Genomic DNA, 20621 nt, shown 5'->3' with positions numbered 1-20621 from the left:
TTATTAGTATTACGCATAATTGCTAAACGTGATAACTATTAAATTGCATTATTCACTCACTACACAAGTAGGTACATTTTATTTCTATTAATGAGGCCAACATTATTATGTAATGTGTCAATACTAAAACAGCCTACACACGATACTAAAATCAGAGGCAATATGAGCAATGATAGGGAGCGCCATGCATTGCCCTTTCGATCGATCCCCCGTCCAATTCAAACGGGTATCCAAATTACGACGGCCTAAGGCTCGAACCCCTATCGGTGCCCTCTGACTAAAGTCATATTCGTCAGACAAGAGTTGGCCTTCAACCGCTTCATTAATAGTCTACCCCAGGGTTTGGAATGACATCTGCACTCGCTGCCTATACTACGGTGAAACTGTAAAGACCATTTGCGGCCATTAGTATTTTAGTAGCATTAGATTTCTCCGAAAAAAACCATCTGCAGTGCTTTCTAGATTGCCTCGCGTGTAGCGAAATCTGGGCCGATTTCTTCTGTGGCCGACGATCCAAAATCGGCTCGGCGACTCCCACGTTGCTACGTTATTGTCTCTGATCATAATGGCGTGTGTGGGTCGCCTAACAACATGTTATCATAAACATCTAAAATTATATAATATAATTTTACCTACTGCACTTATTTCTCCTGAACCATTACAGAATTGCAGGGAACATAATTCACTCCTACCCATATACTTAAAAGCTAATCGATTTTAGGAATGTCATGTTTTATTTTATAGTAGTATTTGTTGTCAATATTTCATTACTTGTTGATAGATACATAATAATGTTGATTTGTATAAACTAAAATAAACTTATATACTACATGTAATAAAGTAAGTAAAAAAAAAAATAGGAACAGAATTCAGGTTAACCTATAAGTATATGCCAGTGTTAGTTTTATATATATATGCTAGACAATTGTACTTAAGTTTTAAGAGAGCAATCTAGTTTACATTAAATTAATATTTTTAAATCTTTAATTATTTGTTTCTATCACTGGGTGTTGCACCATGTGCCTGTGTTGTTTTGATGTATTAAAACAACACCGGCATCTTACCAGAAATGTGCGGCAAGAGTAGCGACTTATCTCCGAATATGCCCTAATGTCATTCTATTTGAACTTTACTTGCATTCTGACAACCTAACGACCGACAGACTATCAGCAATCTTATTTTGAAAACAGAGGTAGTATAAAATACTAATAAGAACATTTAAGATGTTTAATGAATCGCTTTTATAACACAATTGACATTATAGACAATATTACTGAAACATGAAATCCCTATCCCTAGTATGCTAATCTGTTACCACGTCATATAACGGGGTAATATTAGTTAAAACTACCTCTAACCTTTGAGTTTAAAATACCTCAAAGCCTCTAATTTTTATATAACATGTCGATATACCCGGACAGATATTTAACGTTGAATCTAACGATATTCGATATAAGAGCACTGGCAGTGTCGTCGCTGAGTAATCTACATGATATAGTTTATAACATCTACGTACAACCTTCACTAAGAACCACCCTGGTTATTCGCTTTACTTTTGTAAAGCTTCGTTCTTTTTAATTAGTGTACTACGATCATGTTTTTAATATTTTTATTACTAATTATGTAATGCTTATTTCATTTTATTCTCACCCTTATATATGTTTCCTGCGCCATTAAATTTTGCGGTCTATTAGGTCCGCTGTAATATAATATCGGCTTAAGATATTAAGCATTATTTTACTTGTATTATTATAAACCTGCCCTTTATTAAATATAGGGCATGTTGAGAAGAGGACTGCCAAAACTAAGGCCTTGTGATTTGTGGATAGTAATAGCATTATATGTTCTCTATCAACATATACATCATTTAATATCTGAAACTTCGTATTGACACGTTATAGTTCGTAAAGACGATTATGTAACAAATTGACTGTTATCTATTGAATTCTCAAGAAAACAATTTGTTACCAATGAGTTCTCATTCTCGAAACTATACATTCCTACTTATAACTATACTAAAATTTTTATTAATTTTTGGTTTAAACTATTGTCTATACCATACGTTAAAATAATGTAATAATAATATAACAGATTGAATAAATCGCAGGTTAGATCAGAAACAAAACATTACAATTAGCTCGGTTGAACATTCAATTATTACATTTAATAATTATTTATAAAAATAATGATTTTACACTATCGATGGAAATATTGAAATAATAATTAATACACGAATAACATAATAAATACGAAATTCGAATACTTAAGTATATATTTTAGACAGAATCTAAATTATAGCATCAATGCAATATTTGAATCTATAATATATTAAATTGGTAATGATCAAGTGTACAAGATGAAATTTTTCGCCACAATGTCAATCTTCGACGTTTTCAGCTAAAACGTCAATTAAAAAAAATTGTTTGATAATCGCGCGGTTTGATAATCTGTTTATTGAATTTGTAAATAATTAAAATAAGTTTATTCAACGATGGACGTACATAGTCAGTCGGTCAGTGATAAAAATGACGATTTTTTGGACATCGTAAATAACCGTTTGATATATGTTTATGAAATTTTAACACATATCAGAATAATTTAAATCATTATTCATTTAGACAAAACGCAGTAGGCGTTTCATGTATGATTTTTATAAAGATTTTATTATTGCAAATTACTTATAAAAGTTTATAATCGCGCGTTATACGTTTATTGAATCTGTAAATAATTAAAATAAGTTTATTCAACGATGGACGTACATAGTCATAACTTTTCAAAAAACGCCATATATGATCAAATTACTTATACGGATTATATTAATTAAAAAAAAAATTAAGTTTAAAATTAATACATTTGAAATCCATACTTTAGTATGGATTTTTTAGAAGTCATTTGTGTGATTTCTAAAAAATCCATATTATATATCCATCTATATTCATACTATCGCTGAATAATTAAGTGTTAGTAGTTATTATATATTATAATATCCAATATGTAATGCCAATTCCATTAGTCATCAATAATATTATTGCCCAGTCTATATAATTTTGTTTTAGCAATAGATAATGATTTGTATTAATATTATGAAAATGTGTCTAGTAAAATAAAATCCTTAATTTACCAATAACTTTAGCAAGTTTTGAGAGTTGATTAATATTTTCAAATATGAATATAATAAGATAACTTAATATTAAATTTTCTTAATAGTGAATGCACGACATTTAGTATATTTCAATACACTTTGACACTTCTATAATATAATGCTGTGAAAGTAAAAATAATAACTAAGCAATGAAATATCTAGAAAAGACTAGATAAAAGATCTATCTTTTTAGAATAGACATTTCAAATGTTTGTTTCACTCTTATCCTAACTTCGCGTAGTTCAAATAATATGAAAATTATATGAAATCAATCAATGAGTCGTCTTATTTATCTAGCAGACAACAAATATTTGTAAAAAAAATACTATATGCATAAACTCTACGATATATTAAACAACTACTACGTTAATTGAGATTTGGTGTTCAAGTTTTAAATGTTACATAAAGAATATTCATAATTAAGTTAAGAATATTTCGTTTAAAAATGGCACAGTGATTGAGAACGTATATAATATATATAGACTATGTAGATACATTCGTCAATAAAAAACTTCCTAAAGAACAAAGTTTTACCTATAAAATAATGGTTATTGCAACGAATTATACAGTCAGTTCGTTTTTTTAAGTAAACAGGAAGTATTTTGTTCTCGGTATCTATAACAGTGAGTTAACAAAATAATTATATGATAACGATAATACAATTATTATTTGGCTATAGTTCCACCGCAACATCGCCAGTATTCATAGGATTTATGCTTAAACTACTTTATTTTCTAAAATCCGTTTCAAACTTACTACAATTGTAACGGCTATTACTCGTAACAAAAATAATTTAATTCTTTTAATATAAATAAAATCTTCTGCTAATGCCAGGGATTTGCCGTGACATTACTTTGAAATCACAGATATACATACAATGTATTTATAATGATATAATTAAAATAGTTTCTACATATAATGTGAATGTAAAATAAATTAAAAATTAAATATGTATATATATAAGTATCACAACGAAATTTTAAAGTGTATATCACTCTAATAACACTATTATGACTACATGTTGAAGAGTTAATACTCTAGAACATATTGCACAGCACACTACCACTTAATAAAATCGGTATTATTTATTATTGTGGAAAATTATTCCCATTTATCTCCAGTATATAAAGTTAACAAATATGTCGGAACTCTACTTACTTCATATTATCATATGAGATCCAGAATAACTTATAAATCGCCTTTCTGTGATAGTTTTAAATAACCTTATACCACAAACCAGGTTGGAATATTTCACCTGGGGTAAAAATATTTCATTTTAGAGAAATATGTTAGAGTAGTTCTATTTTTTAAGTTTCACTCCACTTGGCATGCAACACAGAACCTGGTATTTACAGTTTTTTTTAAATATTTATAATCTACAACACATTGCAAAAAAATCCGTCAAAGTTGTGCAAAATAATGTTACATTATCAACAGTCAATGTGAGAGAGTAAGAATGTATTGCGTAACTACTGCTTTGTATCTCCAAATTGCCGGTTTTGAACCTTTCAAATCAATATAGAGCATGATATTCATTGTTTTCGTTTGCAAAAACGATATTGTAATGGAACAGAATCTAAATTATTACCTAGTGACAATCAAATCCATTACAACTTGGGTGCGATGAGTCCGCTCATGATGTCGAATGTGTTGCCATCGGGCGCGACCCGCAGTTCGCCGGTGGGCGTGTTAACTAATAGCCAGCCGGCCTCGTCCACGCCTGAGATGCAGCCTGTCACTGGCGTCGATGTGCCTTCTCTCTGCAGGCGGATCTCTTCACCACTGTTAATAAGCCAAGCTAATATTAATAATGCGGGCGGAAAGGGAATTGTTAACAAATTGGACTGATGACGATGGGGTCTATGATGATATAGGGTGATAGCAATGCTGCTAGCAATGTAGGGTACGTTGCTATCTGGTTGACCTCCATACGGTTCGCCCTGGAAATCAGGACAAATTCCTGGTGAATTTGTCACGATGGGCTAACTGAACTGACCTCTCTTACCACAGTCATCTTAATCACTCATCTTATCATCCTCCACTGGTACCCCGCCAACGTATACCGTTAGCGCAAGAAAGTGCACCATTCCATTATCATCCCTTAAAAAACCTGAACTTTCGTTTTCTGGATGTAACTTACGTGTGTAGCCAATACTGGTAGTACTGTTCGATGAAGGCCTTGATTCCACGGGGACTGGCCATCTCCTCTAGTATGATCTCCAGTTGAGAGCAGTACCGGGCGAGGAAACTCTCCACTGTGAACGGAGCGAGTGAGGCGTCATGCCGCTTGTTGTACTCCGAGATTATGTCGTTCAAGCACGTTGTTGGCACGCTGTTAGAGATATTGACGCCGGTTCCTGTATATGAAAAATAAATTATTTAATATAGTAACATATATAAACACATATATTACACAAAATCATTATTTATATGGTACTAATGTGAAAATTAATTCTATTAAACAATTCAATATTTTTGAGATACATATAGTTTCGTAACAGATATCCCATAACATATTTATACCTATATAAAAAAAATGTGTTATTGTTATACCATAAGAATTTCTATTTCGATTGAATGATATTGTTGGTTAATGTTAAAAGTAATTCAATGTAATTCTAATTCTGCAAAAAACAAATGATACATACCTATATTGACAATAACATCGTCTCCAATACAATTGGCCGTGGTGATTGTTCCTCCGATTTTAACTTCGCGCCCGTAATATACGTCGTTCGGCCATTTTATCCTATTTAAGTATACGTATCAATTAAAAATAAAATAAATATACATTTATAAGTCAGTTATATCCTTAACATAATTATTTTACACCATGCTGGTATAGCGGTACACCGCATAATTTCCGATGGTCACGGGTTCAATTCCTAGTACGTTGCAACATTTGTATTCATGATTACTATTCTTTGTATCACCTAATGTTGAGGTGCTCGTAAGCTGGTCGAGAGCGAATCGCGCGAACTGCGGCCATTGCGGCAGCGTGCTGCAGCAGCGGCAGCGACGGGGACATCTTCTGCCACACCTGTCAATATTATACACGGCTGTGATAAAATGTTTGTAGACGATAGGACTATTTTTGATAGGGATCCCTGGTCAGACGGACGGACGGTGTGGAATGAAAGGCTGTTTTTGTTGTATTGCATAAATTAGGACAACCTATCGAGTCGCCGCCTGGGCAATGACTGCGGACGAAAACATAGTTTGCCGAGACAGCTAGTTATAATATAAGTAGATAAAGCACCTGCAGCGAGATAACGGTCTATATGGCAAATTATAATATAAACAGAGTAGGGCACCTGCAGCGAGATGGCGGCCTGCCCGGGCGGCGAGAGCCACTTGTTCTGCACGCGGCCCTGCGCGGCGGCCTGGCGCCGGGCCACCGCCGCCACGCCCGGCGCCAGCGCGGCGCCGCCCACCACGCGCGTCGTGCTCCCCACCACGTCCGAGTACACCACCAGCCGCCCCATGTGCGACGACGTCAGGTTCTGCGACACCACGTTCACTGTAGCTCACCGCGTGCCACGCATTGTTAGGAATGGGAACTTTACAGGTAAACCTACATGTCCCTATGCGTCCTGCTCTGGAAACCGACGTCGTTAATTCTTAAAAATTTCGCCATCATCCGTTAACTGATCCGATTTAATATTCATCCCATCATATTCAACTGGTATTCCGTCAGCGTAAACCGTTAAAAAAAATTATATCCCGCGGAAGTTTCTGGATGAATTCAGATAATAAACACTATACTATACAAGTATGTACCACTTGCATCATTGTTCAGTAGTTTTTGAGTCTTTCACTCAGTAACAAACATCAATCCTTAAATCATCACCATCACATTTATAATTACAAAATCCTGTCTCAAGGTATAATATTAGGTTTAGTATATTATTTAATTCTCATCACATTCACATACATTTTAAATAACTCATCAATCAACAACAAATAAACACATTAGTATTTCTTACATCAAAATATTCGACGGTAGAGAAGTGTTCCGGGCACTCGTACACGTAAACCGGCAGAAAATTCTCAGAAGGCGCCTCTACGGGAGTCTCGCCTCGCAAACACCATTGTATAGTCAAGTCACCAAGTTTCTGCAAGCGTTTGCCTTCAGACGTAGGCGTACACCACTGCTCTACAAGTGACAACTTATGCTGCAAAATAATAATCTACTTGGAACCATTCCTTAATGTCTTAAGAACAATGTTGTTTTATAACTATATTACTAATACACAATATCTAAACAGTACATTCGTTGGCAATGCATCATCAATTACCCTTTTTACTTAAATTAAAAAAGGCACAGATATTAACAGAATAAGCGTTGTTTTTTATTTGATAGTTGGTTTAAATAGTTAATAATAGATATAAATACTACCAACGAAATAATAGAAAATAATAATATATGATATATGTAAATATTTATAAAACCAAATTTAAGAAGTTTTAGCAAGTTTATAACTTTTTCTTAAAAGAAAAGTTTAGGGAACAATAAATATTTAAGAAATGTGTACATAAAAATTATCGTTCTAAAGTGTTAGAAAAAATATTGCACTTTGTTATTTTTTTCGCCTAAACAAAACCTGTTTATAATGTTACACTTAGTACAGAATAGACTTTTTTATTAATGTACAAAACACTAGATTTCAATAAGTAAAATCTTAATTTAATAAATATAATTTAAATGAGGGGCAATTAGTCGCAAAACTACTAGTAGGATTAGTCATACTACTGTGAAACAAGGTAGCAAATATTAGTTACTCAGATAAACGATAGTTATATATAGACAAAAACGAAATCTCACTATAGGAACGCCTACTAGTCATTGTGTAGAGTAGAGAGTATATCTGGCATAGATAAGTATAGCTTGCTTATGTATAGGCTAGGACTAGAATACATCAGAAAGTAAGCAAATACCAAAGCATTATATAAAGAAATACGCAAAAAATATGTTAAACAGTGCAGCATAAAGTAATAGAGGATCCAAAGTACGTACTAAAACTGCATTGTTATATACATTATAGCAATAATACAGAAAGTGTTAGAACACCAAACACCATTTCAATAATGAGTAGTTATTAAAATTACAACAAATGATTTTACACATTCACCTGTGTAAATGTGTAAAATCATATTATGTTCTAGTAAATAAAGGAACATATTATTCATATATTTAGAATATTGAGAATAAGAATTAAGAATATTGAAACGGCTCATTATTGAAATACTAGGCCGGCATAAACTGAAGTAGGTAAGTAGAATATACGAGAAAAACGTTAATAGCATGAAGCCAGGTGCGTCTCACCGAGGATCACACCGTCACGTGGCCAGGGCCCGCGACCGCCGACGACGGCCACGCCGCCTAGCGGACAATATCCTATACGTGACTCATAGTACTATACAATATGGATGAATTTAAAATGACACAGCACTATGTGTTCTGTTCCATTAAATAATAACAGAGTAAGGATTTATCACTTATCCTGTAAACATAGAGATAAACCTTAACTTATTACGTTTCATTGTTTCGTTAAATATATATTTTTAACATCACCTATTTGGTTAAAAATGTTCAATAAAAAAATATTATAAATATATGTATGTAATGTATGTGTATAATTAGTTTACTAGTCCAAGTAAAAACTTTATTCATATTTTCTTACAATTATTTCTTATGACGTATTTTTTTCATTGTTTTATTCTTACATAATTCCTGTTATAATAAACTGTTTAATGAATATTAAAGCATAAATTGTATGTATTAATTACATGATGTGTAGTTGCGTTCTATTGAACTAAATTAATGTGTATGTGTGTATAGAAACAACGTGTCTAGAGAATACATAGTGCTATTATTTTAGAATGTGAAATATGATATATGAATTTTAACAAAATATCGATACAAATGGTGAAACCAAATGACGGCGTTTCTAAGAAGCTCGGCTACATTATCAATTCATAGTCTGACCAAAGGCACGTAAACAATTCTATTTCATAAAATAAAAATAGTCGATTGATTTTCACCATATATTAAGGAATATATTCTCTAATATAAGGTTTGTATTGTAGTAAGTAACAATAATGCCTGGTCAGACTATTAGTATGTCTCTTTCATTTGCCAATTCAATAAGTCGTACTTCTAAATATGCATATTTCATATCACAGAAATCCTATAATTTAGTACCTAATAGTTATCGTATTTACAATGATTTTTATATTTCAAAAAGTAATACCAACATTGTAATAAAACATTTGCATAAAATTTTGTCTCTTTTAGATTCCAAAATTTTCTTAATTATAGCAATTCCATTATATAGATTGCATCCTATTTGTTTTTTAATAGTGCATTAGCCCTGTTTGTCGAAGTAGTTTGATTCTGATGAAATAGTAAGTAGTAATCCTGTAATATCTGTACTCGTTACGTATCAATGGGCATCTTTGTTGAGTCAGTGAAGATACCTGGAAGCTACGGTTCTTTTAGGCGGAATTTGGGAAGCAAATTTCGATAATATCGAAAATGACATACATTTTACATTTACAATAAACACAAACATTCGTACAATACAGAACTTTTGTAGAATTATTTAAAATATTGTATAGAGAAATTTTACACAAATATTGAAATATAAAAATCAATGTTCAGCAATCACTACTGTAATGGAGATGCGAAAATAATATAATTATATTCTTATATATATAACTTACCACATGGTTGCCAAGAAAAAAACCCTTTGTATATTCGACCGGAGCGATCTCCCGAGGATTCACAACATGAAGTCCAAGAATGTCACCCAAGATCTTGTGAATAATTTCCAATCGCGCCTCATTGCTTTTAATACCCTCTTCACCTAGATAGTCACTTGGATCGGCTTCTAGATGAATCTAAAAATTGATAATTTTATCATTTATAATATATTACTGGATATTTATGAGGACTATTGCTATTTTGTGATCTCTATATTTTGTAGCTAATACATGTTCTGTTAGAGCTGTACTTAGGGTATCAAACTGATATATATATATATATATATATATATATATATATATATATATATATATAAATATCCCCTTGGGCACTTTGTGGCTCAGACGTGCCGTATAGGTAGTTTTTTGTTGATCCTTTTTCACTTGTTGATCCGGAGGCCTTTTGTTGATCTAATGCCAGATGACCATATGTAAATGTTGCTCCGTTTTGAGCCACAACTGTCACGACGAGTAATAATAATAATTAAGCGATTTATACACGATTTTATACAAATCCACCTTTTTGGCATACGACCACTTCTTGATCCAATTCAAACGGGCCAATCAGGGTGCAGCATTTGCCAAGGGCTTCCTCATTGGCACGTTTGGGCTACTACATTATGGCTACCATAACTTAATAATGTCTAGCTAGTATTTCAAGAATAATAGTCTATCTAATCTAAATATTTATAGAAATCAGTCTGGAGTAACGTGACTCCAGATCAAACCTCAATACTTGTTATTTTTTGGACGGGAATCTTTTCTTTTGTAACAACGTTACTGAGCGAATGAAGAGAAGACGTAACGGCGGATCCAGGGGGTAGCGTCATGGAGGTCTTGGGAGTCATGGGGGGTCATAACTCTCCTCCCCATTAGGATTTAATAGACTACTAATTGAACTAAAAAATAATGAAACAGCTAAATTTTTTGCACGATCGGAGTGTTGGTGCAGTGGTATTAAAGTACTATAACACTAAAAGCAAAATAAGTATTTTCAAAATACCTTTACAAAAAAAAATTACTTTTTGAGTTTTTGTCCAAACCTCAGATATTTTATTTATTTTAGGTATATCAATCATTACATAGTATAGTATAGTATAAAACAAAGTCGCTGTCGCATCTAACAAGTACATAAATAAAGAAAGAAGACTTTTTGGCTCTGAATATATTTCAAAAATCAATTACTTTTGTTAATCAATTTATATACTCGTTCTTATTTCATAGTACTTGTTTTGATCCGAATATATACAGATACCGTAATGGTCTATTAATTATGAATTTATTATACCTAACCTAGATATTTTATTTTGACGAAACTCCGTGTAGTATCCGATAAGGGTATGCGAACCCTAAGTATTATTTCAAAATGGCCAGTAATTTCGAAGAAATAAGCCTTTGAATTTCAAATCAACTTACCAAACGGACGCTCAAGGTTCGATTCCCGCCATAGAATTTTTTTTATTATTTTTTTTTGTTTTGACTTTATTTTATATTTTAAATTAACTATTTTAATAATTAAATGAATTTAATCGAACAAAAAGTTGTCAAGTATTAAATAAATTTTAATTTACATTAACTATTATACTTTCTAAATTGTAAAGCAGCTAACAATTATAGTAAGATCTTATAAATAATTAACACAACAACATTTCAAATGTATTTTCTTTATTATTACAAAATATTGTTTGTGCATGCTATAATAGTTAATGTCACTTAAAATTTATTTAATATTTAACAACTTATTTTTATCGATTAAATTCATTTAATTATTAAAATAGTTATTTTTAAATATTACTTTAAAAAAAAAACAAAAAAAAGTCAATGGTGGGAATCGAACCCGGGGTGTCTGTGTGGTAAGTTGGTACACAGGTACACTCCTAACTAGTAAAATTAATTTAATACTTAACTACGTTTTTCTCGTATAAATTAATTTAATTATTAAAATATTAAATTAAAAATAAACAAAAAGAAGTAAATAACAATAGTCAATGGTGGGAATCGAACCCGGGATGTCTGTGTAGTAAGTTGGTACACAGGTACACTCCTAACTAGTAAAATTAATTTAATACTTAACTACGTTTTTCTCGTATAAATTAATTTAATTATTAAAATATTAAATTAAAAAAAAACAAAAAGAAGTAAATAACAATAGTCAATGGTGGGAATCGAACCCGGGGTGTCTGTGTGGTAAGTTGGTACACAGGTACACTCCTAACTAGTCAAATTAATTTAATACTTAACTACGTTTTTATTACAAATTAATAATCGTATAAATTAAATTAATTATTAAAATATTAAATTAAAAAAAAAACAAAAAAATAAATAATAAAAAAAAAGTGTAGGATTGGAACTCAGAGTATCTGTGTGGTAAATTGGTACACAGGTACACTACTAACTAGGCCATATTGGTGTTGTTTGTTATGGTGAAAAAACTAGTATATATATAAGTTACACGTACAATTTCAAAGACTTATTTCTTCAAAACTACTGGCTATTCTGAAATAAAACTTTAGGGTTTGTATATGTAATGTTTGCATATAAAATATGATTAAAGGTTACCAGTGTATTTACACTTTTACTGAACAAACAGAGTTGTTTAGTACTTATTGTTGGAAATCAATTACTTTCAGTGCACTTATAGCTTTGATCTTTTCCTAATTATTATTATTAAGTTTTAAAGTGGTTGAATTTTGCGTAGTGTTTTTATACGTTATTTCTAATTTACCATTTATTTTAAGTTTTTTAAACTCTATTCATCGAGACCAATCTAATGAGTCCAAACACGATATTTCTGCTGTAAGTTTTCGAAGAGTATGTTCATCATCTGATAATACTGGTGCCAGTATGAAGTCAAGGTTAACAGATAACTAATTACTCTTATTTCGTCAAAATCTTTAGATTACGTATAATAAATTCATAATATCGCTACCTATTCGAATCAATATAAATTCATCAACACACAAGTAAATGATTTTTTAAATATATTCAGAGCCAAAAAGTTTTTGTGCATTTAAAAAATTTTGCTGATACGGATCACTAATGCAGGAAATTGTTGAAAACATATATATCGAGTACAGGTACTATCGACGAATACTTTATCTAGGGAACACGCGGGAACGCGGAACGGCAACATGTTGCCGTTCCGCCACGATACCGTTATAGTGGTAGAAAGAGAGAGACAGTGGAGTCAGCAAATGTATCTACGGGTCGTGGCTGGATCAACATAAATGTGCAAAAAAGTGCGCGTATATATATATATATACACTTGTCTTTAATTCAAAGGAAATATAAATAATGAACGCATCACATTTAAAACAGTAATAAGTACGTAATATTATCACATTATCAAACAGTAAGTACGTAATATTATCACATGGTAACAGCACGTATTATGGCAAAAATAAACATCGGCTGATTTGAAAAGATTTATTATAGTAATAATAGTAATCTCAGCACAATTCACACAGCTTCATCTAGACCCAAGTTAAGCTAGCTGAACATTGTGTTATGGGTACCAGACAACTGATACAAATACAAAGATTTTTTTCGTAAATACATATTATCTATACATAGACAACACCCAGACCGTTACAAACAATCATACTCATGAATACAAATGTTTGCAGCGTGCGAGGAATCGAACCCTCGACCACCAAGCAGGAATCAAAGCGGTGTGCTAGCTAAATCGCTAGACTACCGACAACTAGCTGTACACGCGACTTCGTTCGCGTGGAATGTAACTTCTTATATTTTAGAAAAATAAAGTTAAATTCCACACGAACTAAATCCCGTGTACAGCTACTATCAATAAAAAAAACACGTAGGTATCTCTAATATATTATACACTAGCTGTTCCCGCGACTTCGTCCTCGTGTTTTTAACTTTATTTTTCTAAAATAAAAGTAGCCTAAGTTACTCCTTATTACATCAGCTACCTGCCAAAAAAAGTCCCGTCAAAATCGGTCCAGCCATTTCAGAGATTAGCCGGAACAAACAGACAGACAGACAGACAAAAATTGTATAAAAATAAATTTTAGTATATGTACCGTATTTATATTCATATGCTCGTAGACAAAAACTATTATTTCAATATTAAGAACAACAGGCTTCAACATTCTCAAGTACCACAAAAAAGATGTTTTTTCTATCGAATAAACCGTTTTTATTAAAAACAAGCTGTTCCCGCGACTTCGTCCGCGTGGAATTTAACTTTATTTTTCTAAAATAAAAGTAGGCTAAGTTACTCCTTATAAATCAGCTACCTGCCAAAAAAAGTACCGTCAAAATCGGTCCAGCCATTTCAGATATTAGCCGGAACAAACAGACCGACAGACAGACAGACAAAAATTATAAAAATTGTTAATTTGGTATATGTACCTTATATATATTCATATGCATGTAGTAAAAATCGGTTATTTCAATATTACAAACAGACACTCCAATTTAATTTATATGTATAGATTTAAAAAAAGTAACAGTCATAAGGCTAGTCGTATGCCTAATATGATTTATTTATTTATTTATTCATCCAAAATAATACAAATTGTGTAGGATAATGTAATAGTAACATTACAGTAAAATTTTGTCAACAACATAATAGTAACTTAATCATCTCGGTCTATAGATTAGCTGGCCCCAGCGACTTTGTCCGCGTGAAATTTTATTTTATTTTTCTAAAATAACAGTAGCGTAAGTTACTCCTTATTACATTAGCTACTTGCCAAAAAAAGTCCCGTCAAAATCGGTCCAGCTATTTCAGAGATTAGCCGGAACCTGTTTGTTCCGGCTAATCTCTGAAATATTTGATCGCAGTAAGGACGAGTATATAAAGTGATCAACATAATTAATTGATTTTTGGAATATATTCAGAGCCAAAAAGTCTTTGTGTATACCAAAAATTTAGCCGTTCGGATTCAGTCACGAATTATTAGTAAAAAAAGTGTCGAGTATATCGTACTATCGACGAATATATATGAATAAAATAGAATGCGACGTTGCCATACCGCCTGAGATATACGCGATAGGAGTCAAGTTATTCAGTGCAAAAGGTGGAATCAGCAAGTGTGTAGGTTGTGGCGTGATCAACAAAGTGCCCAAAGAGGTATATATATATATATATATATATACTGATATATTAAATTTCACGTAAAATGTCACCTGTGAAAAAATAGCAATTCCGTTGTTCGTGAGGTCGGTGGCCTGTAACAGCGATGGTGTTCGCCATGTCTCCTCGGACGCAAGTACCTGGATGTCGAGCTCATGTCCTGGATGTCCTGTATACTTGGACGGCCTAAAGCGTAAAAACAAAATACAAATAAATAAAAAAAACAAAAACAGTCAAGTTCTATTAACGATGCCTTCTGTTTTAATACTAAAGGATTATAAAAACTATTGATATACAAATATGAGTTAATATTTATAATAATTAAATAATGTTTTCTTTTTACAATTATGTTATATAGTATGTATACACATGCAAAACTAAAAGCGTGTTCATAGCGACAGAAACTAAAAAATCAAACACTGAATAGGCAATCATTGTGAAACTTGGACCAACATTAGGAACTACACCAGCACAAGCAACTAGATTTCTAGCAATTTGTGCTTTGTTACGCTTTAACGACATTCTGAATTCCTGAGGATAATCAGTAGGTAAATAGGAAGACATTGCATTCTTACGGCGTCACTATTTCTTGATAATGTAGGACGAATCTGTACCACGGATGTAGTATACAAAAATAGTAAAATAAAAAAATAAACATTAACATTTCTAATTATTTAAATTTTCAGAAATTAATATATTATTACAAATTAAATGATGCATCTATTTTGCAACATGCAGGAATGAGGGGTTTAATTGTAGATGTTGCAAAACATATTTGTAAGTATAATAAAATGTTCACGCGCAAAATTGTGACTTTGTTGACTTGTTTTTATTGATAAGATCAGAATTATTTTCAAAATATTGTTTCTACTGAACAAAATCGCGCGTGTACTATAATATTAGCATAAACAATTATTTTAAGCATTATGATAAATCAAAATGCAACATAGAAAACTTTAATAAATTTATTATTGATATAGTATTAAGATTTTGCATACCAGCAAATATTATTATCCTGACTTGCTCTGAAAATTTAAACTTCGTTGCATTATTAGTTACATTATATTATAAAGCCTACAATAACATGGTTAGTTTAGTTATTATGTACGTACAAACAAAAAGGTACTTACTGTCTGTCACTTTCAGTTGAAAATTGTTTTTTAGCTGGTGATGCTTGGTAACAAAATATGTGATGTTTCATCTTCACAGACTTCCACTTGTCGTACGAAAACTGCACAATTTCATTCTCACGAACCTAAAATAAAAAAAAAATACTACATGTATGTATTAGACAATAAACTATTTTAGAATTTCAATTGTTTTCCTTTTTTTCAATGTATTAAGTATAAAACATGGGACAAAAGGCGAGAAATCATTACGCATGTTTCAGTTAAAGTGGGAGATTAGGCTGAAGCTTAATCTCGCTCATCTTAAAATTCAATACCATTTATGGTATTGGATTTTCAGGTACCACGGTTGTTACGTCATGACGTCATGTACGTATGTATAGGCGACAGTTACTACTAACAATAAAGTAAGTGGTAATCGTTAAGTCATTTGCATTTATTAATAATAATGGCATACCATTATTAATAAATAATAATAACTAACCTGGACCCTGTTCACACTGCACCATCAACTGTCTCGGTCATCAGAGCTTGTTTTATGGGTACTAGAAAACTCATTTCAATAAAAACATTTTTTTTAAATACATAGATAACATACGAAGAAAACACCCAGACCGATACAAACAATCATACTCATGAATACAAACGTTTGCATCGTGCGAGGAACGAACCCGTGACCATTGGATGTAAAGCGGAGTGCTAAACCGCTAGACCATCGAGGCCGTCAAACTTTAAAAAAAAATACAACATACAAAATCTTCGTAAAATATATGAATATAGTAGCGGCGGTCGTGTACCTCTGCTGTCTTGTAATAGGGCAGCACTGCGTGCAGTAGGTCTGAGCAGAGCGCGAGCAGGCGGCCGCCGTCGAGCAGGTGCGCGAGCAGCAGGGGGCCGGCGCGACCCACGCACCCCGCGGCCGCCACCAGCGCCGCCCGCCCGCGCCACGCGCCCGCCTCCAGCGCCGCGCGGGACACCGCGTACACGGTGTACCTGCACACATCCCGCCTCGCTATACTACGGCCTTGGAGGGTTACTTTTATTATACCACGATGGTGGCAAAGTATATCCACATTGTGGTAAACGGTTACCGTAGCACCGTAACCGTTACTAAAAATAAGTTAATTTAGGTAACCACTCTAAGAAGGCGTTAACCTTGACGCCCAAGTCGATACCGGGACCGAGATCCAAGCTATTAAGACCTGTGTAATAATAATACTTATAACTAGTGCTCCATAACATTCCGTAATTATCCATTAAAAAATAATTCCAAAATATGAAGGACAGTGCTATCCTTAATTCTAAAAAAAAATCGCAAGTTGAGGTGCAAGAGAAATGAATAATAATGTAATAACTTTGGCAAAATTTTTGGTAAATTTCATAACAAATATCAATTATTTATATATAAATATGTTGCTTTATATATATTAAATTATTTCTAAGTTTACGAACCTGTCACAATCCAAAACTTTCCTAAGGGATGCCTCCAAATTATCTCTAGCGGCTACACTATCCGAATAAATCAACACATTTGGTGATTTAGTATTTATTAATGGACGGGAACATTTAGTAGATTTTGGTGTACACTGTTGAGATGTAGAAGCCTTTGTACAATCTTTGATTTGTGGACTTGATGCTATAGGTGGTTGTGATTTTCTCGGACCTGTTGTACTAACTACTCTCTTATGTGTTGTCACTGATTTGATTTGACTTGATATATTGAGCAAAGATGTTGATAACTGACTAGTACCCTTCTTCAAATCTAGTTTTAAGCTCGATTTCTTTGGAGTTATGTTGTGTTGGATTTCAACAGTTACATTTTCAAGCACTAATTCACTATCACTAGGTTGTTGCTGTGCTTTCACAATTTTCCTTTCTGGCGATTTTTCTATAGTCTTCTCAAGAACTCTTTCTATAGTGTGTTCTATGGTTTTTTCAGAGGTTTTCTGTGGTGGTTCTATACTGTTTATTTTGATTTCTGCAGGTTTATCAACTTCATCCTCAGCATTAAGAGATTTGGATGTGTTCACACTAACATCAGCTAATGTTATATTTTTTCTGTTGATAGTCATTGTGTCAATTATCATTTCACTACTTCCATTCATTTCTACAAATGTATTTTTTGTATCAGACTTAATATCTACTACTTTTGACAATTTTCTTAATAGAGCAGCATGAACTGGCCACCTAAATTCATCATACGGTACTCTAAGACTATGTTGTATTTCACTACGTAAAGTCCTCATTGAGGAGTCTGTGGCTTTATTTGGTTCCCCTGATAACTGCACAGCTGAAATATATAGTTATTAATTATTGTTGTGACACAAAATATACATGCATTTTACATCATATAAACCTATTAGCATCCCACTAGTACTATTTATTAATACTAATACCAATAGTTTTACCATTACTCATTGCACATGAGAATGAGTTAGCAATTATCATGTCAGTTAGATGGATTGGTTTAGTTTCCTACAGTTTCCATCAATTCATTTGTATTGAAATGTTGTGGTAACACTTTATACTCTATCTCTGTAAGCACATATATTATCTGCTTAATATGTATTAAGAAAAAATTAAATGTTACTAACTTTGTACCCTGACCACAGGTAATTTATGATCTATAACAAATTCTCCACCAACAAAGTTGAAGCCAATGACACTAAGGTTCTCCATATTTGTTTTTAATATTATGGCGAGATGAGAGCCTGCTTTCCATGCTACTGGCTGACCCATAGTGTCCAGCTATAAATAAAGAAAAAAATATGTAATTGCTTATATAACTGTGTAATCAGTGTTATTTGCATTGGAGTCATAAATGGTCAAATTAGAAATATTTTATAGGATATTTCTTGTCCAGTGTAACAAATATGGCTTGGGCCCTGTTTGCATTAAATTTTATGTACACTATCAGAATTACTATATCATATTCCATATTATATTCTTATAAACACAGAATTAAAATTTATTCCTTTTGTCTATGAACCTGTCATTCTTAACTTTAATAAATTTTTAAACTAAGCTAACATATTACTATTATTCCTCAAAAAAAGCAGTATTATTATGAGATGAAATAAATAATGAAAAATATGAGTATGCAGGCAAATTAAATGTTATATTATAAAACATGATTGTATTTAGTATAACAAAGAAATATACATGCGCAATATTCTGGTAGGAGCTAGCTTCATTCGGCTCCATCTCACATTCAAATAGCACATCCACATCCAAGTCTATAACAGGAGACAGTTCACTAGACCCCAGCGGCAGTCCGCCCGCACATGCAACCCAGTCACTGATCTCTATACACTGAGTTGGTTTCATGCTGCAGATTCTGGTAGCGTTTGTATAATCCAGCAAGTCACAGAGATAAGCATTCTTTGGGTTCGTACACAGTTTTGAACTTAAGGTTGGAGTTTCTGGAAAATAATATAAACAAATAGTTTTCTCTTAATGTATAGTTCATAAAAAAAATTATATAATTATAAAATACAAGCATCTATACAAAGTAATCTCTTTGTTTAATATATTTTTCTATACTAATAGTATACATTTAAGTGTTTAGATGTTATGTTATATACTTAATCATTTTTAAACAGATTTTAAACATATTTGGTGCATAGATAGGCCATATTCAAATTTAATATAGAAAAGTTTTATGAAACATTTTTATAGATTATTAATATTAAATAATTAAACTGTAGCAATACATATAGAATAATAAATAATACAATACAAAAAAATATTAAAACAACATAATTTGCAAATTATGCAATTATTTTTATATATAAACATGTTATCCGTATAAATAAATATTAATAATAAATTAAATATAGATCAAATGAAGGTGAGATTGTCAGTGAAGGCTCAAACATATTTTGCACCTATTTAATGCGAATAAACCGCCGGTTTATATCTACGACATTTTAAAGTTTACCTGCGGCATTTTCGGGCACTTTGCAAAAAGCAACACTTGTGTTACCATTCAAGAATTCGAGCAGTCGAGCTCTGAAGGACCGAATTCTCCAAGTTTTTATGAAAGTCATTGCAATATAAATTGGTGTGAATAGCATTATAACTACCCCTCGTATAACATACACAACACAAATTACTTAGCGCATAACTATATATGGACGAAAAACGCAATAAACTAAACTGGGCTAAATATCGATTCTAAAGTCCACTGTAAGATCGATGTAAGTATTAACTATTTCGTATTTTAACGAAAACAGATAATTTATTTATAGTACATAGTGAGTCACTAGACCCTAAAACATATAAAATGACACAAAAATATAAAGCTATTATTTTCTAAAGAATAATTTTAAATATTTGGTGGACAAAATATATCTACAAATCATTAAAATTTCAATCAAACAACAGTACAATTGTCAATAGATCTGTCATGCCAAGATAAAGAGCTGTCATTCATTGCTTTCAGAGATTTTTTTTTTTCCTATATTCGTACATTTGCTTTCAG

The 20621-nt window shown here is 32.2% G+C and overlaps 1 protein-coding gene across 2 annotated transcripts; it reads right to left on the bottom strand.

Annotated features, from left to right (window-relative positions):
- Nucleotides 1–4129: 4129 nt before the first annotated feature.
- LOC131846411 (biotin--protein ligase) lies at nt 4130–20462 on the bottom strand. Of its 2 annotated transcripts, XM_059195696.1 has the most exons (15): nt 20079–20462; nt 19301–19560; nt 18733–18886; nt 17591–18428; nt 16936–17131; nt 16142–16266; nt 15065–15197; nt 9869–10045; nt 7129–7317; nt 6457–6645; nt 6076–6182; nt 5791–5891; nt 5283–5499; nt 4731–4924; nt 4130–4647 (listed from the first exon to the last, which is right to left on the bottom strand). In XM_059195696.1, the coding sequence occupies exons 1-14, from the start codon at nt 20212–20214 to the stop codon at nt 4750–4752; spliced, it is 2997 nt and encodes a 998-aa protein (XP_059051679.1). In that variant the 5' UTR covers nt 20215–20462; the 3' UTR covers nt 4130–4647; nt 4731–4749. The 2 variants fall into 2 exon arrangements, with proteins under 2 accessions (XP_059051679.1, XP_059051678.1); XM_059195695.1 differs by having other exon boundaries at nt 4130–4924.
- Between the last annotated feature and the right edge of the window lie 159 nt (nt 20463–20621).

The sequence above is a fragment of the Achroia grisella genome, unplaced genomic scaffold, assembly GCF_030625045.1.
Source record: "Achroia grisella isolate CSIRO2021 unplaced genomic scaffold, CSIRO_AGI_Agris_v1 utg511, whole genome shotgun sequence".
Taxonomy (NCBI): Eukaryota; Metazoa; Arthropoda; class Insecta; order Lepidoptera; family Pyralidae; genus Achroia; species Achroia grisella.
Note: the sequence above shows the minus strand (reverse complement) of the source record. Positions and strands in the feature narration are given on the sequence as shown.